The 9,272-nt window shown below is 53.1% G+C and overlaps 3 protein-coding genes across 3 annotated transcripts; 1 reads left to right on the forward strand and 2 right to left on the reverse strand.

Annotated features, from left to right (window-relative positions):
* Positions 1 to 377: 377 nt before the first annotated feature.
* J4E87_003352 (uncharacterized protein) lies at positions 378 to 1,145 on the forward strand (the record flags this gene model as incomplete). The annotated part of the gene is made up of 1 exon (XM_049374980.1): positions 378 to 1,145. One exon carries the CDS (start codon positions 378 to 380, stop codon positions 1,143 to 1,145), a length of 768 nt encoding a protein of 255 aa, XP_049234902.1.
* Positions 1,146 to 1,871: 726 nt separating this feature from the next.
* J4E87_003353 (uncharacterized protein) lies at positions 1,872 to 3,200 on the reverse strand (the record flags this gene model as incomplete). The annotated part of the gene is made up of 1 exon (XM_049374981.1): positions 1,872 to 3,200. One exon carries the CDS (start codon positions 3,198 to 3,200, stop codon positions 1,872 to 1,874), a length of 1,329 nt encoding a protein of 442 aa, XP_049234903.1.
* A 1,298-nt stretch (positions 3,201 to 4,498) lies between these two features.
* Positions 4,499 to 7,059, reverse strand: J4E87_003354 (uncharacterized protein; the record flags this gene model as incomplete). Its single annotated transcript, XM_049374982.1, has 2 exons — positions 4,499 to 5,762; positions 5,816 to 7,059. 2 exons carry the CDS (start codon positions 7,057 to 7,059, stop codon positions 4,499 to 4,501), a joined length of 2,508 nt encoding a protein of 835 aa, XP_049234904.1.
* Positions 7,060 to 9,272: the final 2,213 nt, after the last annotated feature.

The following is a 9,272-nucleotide window of genomic DNA, read 5'->3' on the forward strand; positions in this document are numbered from 1 at the left end:
TCGAGTAGGTGCAGCTTCTTCCATCGGATGTTGGGCAGGCGATGGAGATGAGAAAGGGTCTTCGTCAAAGTCTCTATCCTGCATAGTCGTGTTAGCCAAGATCTAATACTCGGGCTAGACCGCCAGGGATACTTCGTCGAGTGAATTTGGAATGCACGGTTGCCTTTTCTACCTCGATCATGGTGTTTAGGCAGCAAACTATCCTTCTTGTTTCCCTCCGTAACCCCAGTAATTGCGACAAGCATAGCGAAGCCAAAAGCGCTGACCTCTTACCCCTTGGCGTGACTATATAACTCCCCATGCGTACGGGTCATATCCTATTACGAGACCGCGCTGATCGACAAACTCCGGTCGCAAAACACCACTCAACCAAGACCATGGGTAATCTCGACACGACCCTCACGTCCGACGGCAAGAATGCTCATGCACCCACCAAAGCACTCGCCAATGGGCTTGGAGATCTTGGCAAACTTCCGAGAGAGCTAAGAGACATGGTGTACGAAGCTGTGCTTGCGACTGCACTCAAACGAAACGTAATGATGTTCGGCAATGTTGCTGAGGACAAAGCCGAAGTCGAAGCCCAGCTCTCCAAACCTTACTTCTGCCTACCATACATTTCCCGGGTATCATCCGCGATCCGGAAAGACATTACACCAGTCGCCCTTCGTAACTCCCACATCATAGTCCGAGGCTATCGTAAAGCACATCGACTCACCGATTGTCTCTCAGCTAACGACGCCTTTGGCAGCGTGGGGTCGTTGGAATTACGAGGTATGAACAACATTAGGACGGTGCTCGGTGGCATAGACAAGTTCCCAGCGCTCCAGCGCCTCTATCTTGCACTTTCTATGCGTGTGTTAGCGCAAATCGAACATAGGAACGGGGTGCCGATCGCAGACTCCACGGCCAAAGTAGTGCAGAAGTACAGATTGGAGAAGCTACTTCTGTGCACTGCTCTCCGCAGTGTTACTTTGGATGAATTTGAACCCAACGGCTGCAGACGTAAAGAGGCTGACAAGGGGATATCGCTACGCGGTCTGGGACGATGGTTAACGAACGAGTGCGAAAAGAGAAAGATCGACATGCAACTCCGACTTGTGCTGACATGCTCTGCGGCATGTAACAAACGATTGCGGGTACATTAGACGGTCGTTAAAGAGTTCTCTGAGTGATGTTGGAAACCGAGGGAGTGGCTGGCTGATGGACGAGCCTGTGCTGCCGTTTTCTGTTAAGAAGAGGATATGTCGACGACCTCAACACACGAATGAAGCAAAATCTCACCATGATAAGAAAATCGCAAGCCTTCCAGTATAACAGTAGTGTTAGACGAGCCCTATGTAAAACGCGACAACTACCAACATGTGTGCATGTTGCGACTCCAGCGAACAGCTAAGGTTTCCGCGATACACGCAAGACTGCGCGAGGAACTCTCGTGGTCTTTTAGGTATTGGTCATAACTCGGATATTACAGCATTTGTAAGATTGCATGAGGCCTCGATACCTAGATAGTATAGGCGCGGGAGTTGGTGCTGGAAAAGAGGATGGGAAGAGCGTCCAGGGGCGGCCGCATGCTGGAAGAGCTATGAGCGTGCCAAGCCGCTAGCGTCACGGCACGCGGCACACTTCACATGTCTCCTCTCCTCCACCCGAGATACAACGCGTTCTTGACCCTCACCGTCGCACTCCTAAAGGCTGCATTGCTACGGAGAGGAATTTCGAACCTTTGAGGTACACCAGGATATGGAAAATGTCTCCACGCGGACAGCCCGGCGTCAGCAACAACGATCTGGCCAACCAAAACGCGTCGCGTTCTCAGCCGTCGAACCTAGCGCGCCAGCATCATGACACCATGACACGCTTGCTTGTCAAACCTAAACTTTGACCTTCTCGGTCTGTTCCTCGACGATGAACTTCCACATAACCTCTGCTGCCGTCTTTGCGCCGTCCATGGAATTCAACGTCTCCGCTAGCATCCGCGCGCTCGCTGCATATGAAGGATCCTTGAGCACCGTCAACACCGTGCTGCGAATGTTCTTGGCCTTCCAGAACTGTTTCTGCACGCGAATACCTGCTCCAGCATTCATGGCGTTGTCCAGATTCGTTTGCTGCTCGACTTGTAGCGCGACACCGACAATAGGCTTTCCTGCAGCCAAGGCGCATTGGACAGTCCCTTGACCTCCATGCGTGACGATGAGGTCGGCGAGCGCATTGGCCGCCGGTGCTGGGATGAATCGATCAGTCACCAGAAGCCGCGCATCTCCGCCAGCGATCTCAATTGCCTTGTCGATGTCGCAGATGGATTTCGAAGCCAGCACGACTGCGTTCCAGTTGTCGTCAGGGTTCAATCGCAGAGCCTTGATCGCTTCGAACAAGAACTCTTCCGTTCCCGAGCTGCCCATTGTAACTAGGATCGATGGACCAGGACCCTTTGTCAGATGTGCCGATATGTCTTCGTCCAGCTTCGAGTCGTTTCGCGCGTACAAAGGACCTGTGAGGACTATGTTCTTTGGGAGGCGGTGCAGATATTCTTGATGGAATACGGGGTGGTCGTTGACCAAGTTGAGATCGGCCATGTTCATGTCGAAGAGGGAGATCGGTCCGGTGATTGGCCATCCGCAGGCTGCTGCTGCAGCTCCTAGGCGCTTCTGTCGGAAGATAGGAGCGTTCACCATCAAGCCGCTGGCCCACCATGCCATGCGCTGTCGGACCGGTCGTGGAAGCCGTGTGAACAATGGCATCATATCTGGAAGATCGCGAATCAGGCCGTGAGCAAAGGCTCCAGGATGCAACGGAACCGGGAGGAAGTTGATCGTTCGGATACCCAGGAGTCGCGCAGCAATAGACGCTGGAGCCCACATGCCATGGAACACAATGTCGGGCTTCAGTTCCTTGAATGCTGCGAGTTGACCGTCGATGAATGACTTTGCGATTTCTTCTGAACCGAAGAACTCGGGCCAGTCCCATCCGAGGTCATGCGCCACGGAGATGCCCTTCACGCGTGGTTGAGCGGGGACAATGTTGAAGCCAGCGTCCGTGATTTGATATTCGAACCGCGCGCCACAGGACAGGAAGTCGATTCGCAGATTGATGTTGGACGGGCACATATCTCGCAACGCGATAGCCATTGCAATGGCACGTGTCGTGTCTCCAGCGTCTTGCCATGCTACGCTGAGCACGATGTGAACGTGTTGGGAAGCCATAGTGCCAGATGCTGCGCCTCTTATCGCAGAAGAGAAGGTCAAACAGTAACGACGATTAGCCTTCCAGTACTGACTGGATTTCAAGGTGTCCTGGTGTATTGGCTCTTATACAAAACACCATGGACGTCGCCATACAAATATGCACCATTCTCTAAATGCGGCGTCGATCATATTCGTCTCTCCTCTATGATCTCCGAAACAACAGGTCCGACATGAGCCGCATTGTACGGCTGCGGCTCATTCTCACCATGTCAGAGCTTATCAGCGTCAGCTCACCATCTGTGTGGAAGCTCGTAACTGCTATACGATGGCCAGCCCAACGCTGAGCGTTACTTGAGACCGACCCAGCTACGTGGTATGACCATGCTACGACGCCCGACAGCTGTGGGGAACCGTGGGAAGTGCGATCCGGTATCGACATTACATTCGGTCCTTTGTGAGATCGGATCACTAATTGCGTTCGAGCATCTGACGTGTAGTACGGCCACCTTCGCGCCAGCTGTGAGTGGAATACGTGGGCTGACAAACCGTGGGCGGCGAGATGAGACGTCTGGCAACGCCATTGGCATATGATGCGCGTCGCTAGTCTTTTTGTTGGCTCTTACAGATTGCACAGCAGACTGCCTGCCTGAGTACGACCTGGTGGTGGTTGTCAGCAAGCTTTAGGTTCACGAACAACCAATGGTGTACACGCAATCTCGGAGCTGGCCCGGATGACGCACCTATCCGACCCCAAAACCACCGAAGTGTGGTTTCACCGCGAGAAGGGCGGCTTCAAGGCGATAATCGCGCCCGTGTTGGCGGAGCAAATGCACGTCGGAGCCTGATAGCAACACCGACCCCAACCGTCCATCATCTCAATCAAGCAGAAATGATATCGCAAAAGTGGGGCTCAAACACGAGTATGATTAATAAAGCTTCGCTGAATCTCGGCTTTGCTTGATTGCTCGTCCTGGACGTGGGATGATCAGCGACATGGCTTGGAGGCTTCGCTTACGCATTACCTGTTTGGTGAGCTGCGAATCGGAAAGGCCCCGAAGTCTGCTACCTTGCGAAAATCAAGGAACGTCTTGTAAGCTTGCGCATTTTCGCCCCTCAACACGTGGGACGCTTGGAAACAGCGCCAAAGACAACAAGCTTCAATCAGACAGCGACGGGAAAGTAGAACTAATGGCTAATACATTATGCATTAATGGCAGAGATACGATGCGATATGGTATCCGCCCTATCATCATTACACGCTAAAGGACCTCGCATTCATCCATAGATCTAATTCCGGGAAAGAAGAGCCAGCTTCGTCACCTGCGAACTTGCTTCCCCGGGCCCAGTTGATCACGGAGGTCGGGGTTAATGGTGGCTGTCAAATACGACGCAAATTGACCACTTTGGCGGAACATCTTCTTCAAAGCTGGCGCGGGCTCCGCCACCGCCGGCTGGCCCCCTTCTTGCCGACCCGCACCATTGGCTGGAGCTTTCAGGATACCACGGGGCTGCTGTGGCTTTTGATCCCGCTTCTCATCGTGTCGCTGTACGGACGTGTCTGGCTTTGCTTTGACGCTTCGCCACTCCATGCCTACAGCAGCTGGTATCGCAAGGCAAGCTATGACGAGTGCCGCAAAGAACGTTCCATGTGCTAGCGAGTCGTTGTAGGCTGCTAGTATCAGGGCCTTGATAGCTGGAGTTACACCAGCCGTTAGGTTCGTGGCTCCTGCGTCTAGGATCTTTTGAGGGTCTAAGCTTCCGATTTGCTCCAGTCCAGACGAAAACTTGTGAATGTACAAGTTCTGGCCGACGGCTGTGAAGACTGCGCCACCGAGTGTTTGGAACAGCGAAAGCACTGCCGTGCCGGTTGGAACATCCTCCTTGGGCAGTATGGTTTGCACGGCGATGTTGGGATGTTGCATGGTGCAGCCAACACCGAAACCCACAACGATCTGCGTTCCAATCCACATGGCGTTATCGGTGGTCATCTCCCAAGTGGTAATGAGACCAGCTCCGATAGCCATCATGCCTGAGCCAAGGATCATGAAAGGAGTGTAGTATCCGATGCGCTGTACTAGAGCTCCAGACAAGATCGAGCCGAAGACAACCGAAAGAACGAGCGGAATGGTGTTGATGCCGGATTGCATCGCAGATGCACCTTTGATGGCCTGGAACCAGAGAGGAACGTAGATGGAGACTGTGAGCATAGTCGCGCCTACGCAGAACTGGGATGCACTACCGAACGTAACGCTACGCTGGAAGATGATGCGTGCCGGCAAAGTCGCTGTAGTATGCCTGGTGACGTATTGCCACAACACGAACGCTATCAGCAGCATTGCGAAAGCGACAAGAAGTATAACCATCCGCGGTGAGGTCCAAGGGTAGTCGGCTGCGCCCCACTCCAATGCTAGCAAGAGACAGGTGATCGATGGAAGGAACAATGCGGTGCCCAAGGGATCAAGTTGTCGTATCGTCTCTCCCCACGTTTTGAGTTGCGGCTTCTTTTCATCCAGCTTCAGCAGCAAGCACACTACAAGGAGAGTAAAACCACCGAGCGGGAGGTTGATGTAGAAGCACCATCTGGGTGATGTTAGTATCTGTTTCATATGCGATTTGTTGGCGCTGCTACTAACCTCCAGGTTGCGCTGCTGCTAGTGAACGCACCGCCTAGCAAGGGGCCGGCCACACTTGCGACGCCAAAGCATGCGCCGAAGAGACCCTGCAGCATGGGTCGCTTAGCCAGCGGCACAGTGTTGAACATGATCAGGATCGCGCCGGTGAAGATACCGCTACTCCCCAGGCCCGCAACGGCACGTCCGACGATAAGCATATTGCTGTTCCGCGCAGCGCCACAGATAATACTCCCGAGTTCGAATAAGAAGATGCCGGATAGGAAGACTGGCTTGGTGGGAAAGAAGGTGTATATCCGGCCATACAGCAAGATGAATCCGGCTGCTGTGAGCATGTACGCGCTACCGTACCATCCAATATCGCCAATACTGCTGAACTCGTTCGTGATGGCGGGTATCGCTGGGCCGATGATGGTTCGGTCAAGAGCGACAAGGAAGATGGAGATGTACAGCGAGAGCATTATGATTGCCGTCTTCGCCGTGGACGGGTATGGAGATGGCGCCTTCGGCGCTCCTCTTTGTCGTTCGATGTCGTAAACGGTAGGTGGCTCATCAAAAGGTTCGTCGCTCATCGAATGCGCATCCCGGAGATTACTCCTGCGGTAGTTTCGGTCTTGGTATTTGCCCATTGCAGGGCTGAGAGGTCCGTCCATGATGCTCTCGTCGTCGAATTTGAAGCTGGTGGGACTGGAGTAATTTGTATCGTCATATGGGTCCATTATGACTGGTACGTGATCGCCGTCCTCGGATGTTGAAACCCGTCTTATTGTGTTCCGGCGGAAAGCTGGGTTGGCTGCATTAGCCTCGTTGGCTTCATTCAGCCGCAATATCCCTTCTAGTGCCATTAGAGTGCTTGCCCGCAGGTAAGGTCGGATTTCTTGTAGATCTTCTCGTAGGTTGTTGGTTGTGTAGGAGGTAGCGCAATCCCGCCTCTGCGAGTATGGTTGTGACTGGGCGAGGTCTTTGGCGAGGTCTTGTCCTTGTGCGTTGTAAGAGATGTATGAGGCTGTGCCTAACCGTGCTTGGTCGGTTGCTCGATCGAACGCAGTCTCGCAGTTGTCAGCCAGATCTTGGAGGATATCAGAGATCAAGCTGCGCTCTTCCGAGTTGGTGCGAGCGTGCCATCTGAGCTCGTGTGTAGATTGTGTAGCTTGTGTAGATGGGCGTGATGATATAGATCCAATGATGGAGAGCGCGGCGGGGCGTGCCCCTCGGTACTTCGATATGGACGGAGGAGGCGCCGCCATGATGTTCCCAGCCTCGAGAGTAAGCCTTAGGTATCAATCCGGATATATTGGGTGCGTGCGCTGAAGCCCGATTTGTTGCTTGCAGCCGAACGTACGAGAGGTCCAAAGAAACGAGACGGTAACAATATGCAGAGATATACGGACATGAGCTATAGGGGTGAAGAGTAATATAGTCATAGACAGACGTCGATTCTTTGCATGAACGTTGCATGAACAGTCCAAACAAGAAGCACATCTCAGTAACACATCTAACAGACCAAGGAATATTCCACAGTCGCATCCGCAGCACGACCATGAGGCGCAACGGCGCAGTCAGACGGCGATTACCTCTGGCGAATGCGACATGCTTCTCGCACACCACCCACAGCCATCAAAAGCATCGGAGCGCAAGTTCCAAAACCACCGATGTTGCACAACTTGGCTTTACGCCACAGAGCTTTTCGTGCGCGTCCGATGGCGTCTATTAATATGAACCGGGTAGACCCTGAGCTGTCAGAGGTGGGTAGCTTCATTATGCTGCATGCGCGCACTGCAGCAACTCTCGTGTTGTGTGCAAGGTTATGCAAAGTCAGCGATATGAGGTCGGTGATTACGCTGGGGAGCCGACCGACGCTGCGAGATCATTGAGTTCTGCCGAGACACATCAGACAGCATGTCAGAGGGCTGTGAGGGTTTCTTTGCAAAGTGAACATGATGCAGATGATGGAGCATGACGCGGAGTGACGTCTCAGCTGCTCAGAAAAGCTGGTGGACGATGTTGGCGATGAGAAGAGGACGGAAAAGCAAGTGGGCCTCAGCTCTAGCGTGACGGGATTGCTGACGTGCTCAGAAATACGCATCATGTGAATGGCATCTCTTCGCCTCGCCACTTGCTTGTCCCGTCACAACAAACCCATTATGCATTCGCTGCAGGAGGGCCTCGACTGCAAGTACAAAGATGTCGCGATTCGCATCTGCATCATGCTATTGTCATGAGAATTTGATAGCAGCCCAAGGTCAGTCGCCGGCCCGACATCGCAGCTCAACACATCGTCATAACCGCTCATCACATTTCGACCCCGCGCGACCCTCACACACCCTACTCAGCCCTGCGCAACACCAGAGCCTCTACTGCCAAGATGAAGGCGTTGTGAATGCGACACCTCAATGCGGGTGATCGCCATGATCTTCTCAGGGGGTCCACTTGAGGCAAGCAAGCCCTTCCCGCGGCGGATAGCACGCATAGCCATCTTGGAATGCAGGTACGGTTTCAGAGGCTTCTAGCTTCGCTGGTCTTTTGTCAGTTTGCGGGGTGCATTGTTGTTCAACAGGGGAAGAGTGGAGGCGACCGCAAAAGCAAACGGCGCCCCTGAACCAAGGATGGCAGGACGGATCTGCAAAAGCAAAGTCGCACGCCATACAAGCATAACCCTGAACAGGTCTGGGGTTTACATCAGCATGGAAACGTGCAAAGTAGGTGATACAATGTCGATGTAGGCTCCAGGCCTGTTCGGATTGTTCATACGCTGATGTGGTCGGGGCGGCAAGGCTATGTCGGAACATGACCGCAAGCCTTCATGTCGCGGCATGATGCTGGCGATCGAAAGAGAGGTGGAGTTCAGCCGTTGCTCGTTGAGGTGCAACAGGTACGTCACAATCAGCGGGCCGCGGGTCATGACTTAGAACCTGTGGTGGAGACGGCGGATCAGATACCAGAGCCTAGAGATCGACCCAATATGCGTCAGGAAAGAAACCAACGCGAACTACGTCAACATTGCTTCCACATTCGCCTGTGTCGATGTGTCGATGTGCTGATACTGGTACTCTTGTTCCTCCTTGAGATGGTCTTTGGCTAACATGAAGTAATGGTAATTGATCCATGTAAAGGCGGGTACTTCGATCTGTGCAGTGTAGTTGGCGTATCCGTATTAGATCAAAAGGCTGGACCAGTGTTTTTGGGTCGACGATTGGATACTTGATGTGAACGTAGCTTTGAGGGTGAGGTAGAAGATTCGCCCTCGTGCAGCCTACATCAAGATGAAAACAGACAAAGCTAGCATCCTGGCGTTGACATAGGCTCCAGGGTGTTCAGGTTTTCCTAGGATGAGGTGCCACGACAAGGTACGCGAAGTGGATCAAACATGGAAGGCAAAGCTGGTTTTGAATGAGCGTGGGGTATGCTGACTACAAGTAACAAGAGCTTCGTGATGCATATAAGATTCTCTGGATGAATC

This window comes from Alternaria ethzedia (genome assembly GCF_023757985.1).
Source record: "Alternaria ethzedia strain BMP 0044 chromosome Unknown scaffold_6, whole genome shotgun sequence".
NCBI classification, from domain to species: Eukaryota; Fungi; Ascomycota; class Dothideomycetes; order Pleosporales; family Pleosporaceae; genus Alternaria; species Alternaria ethzedia.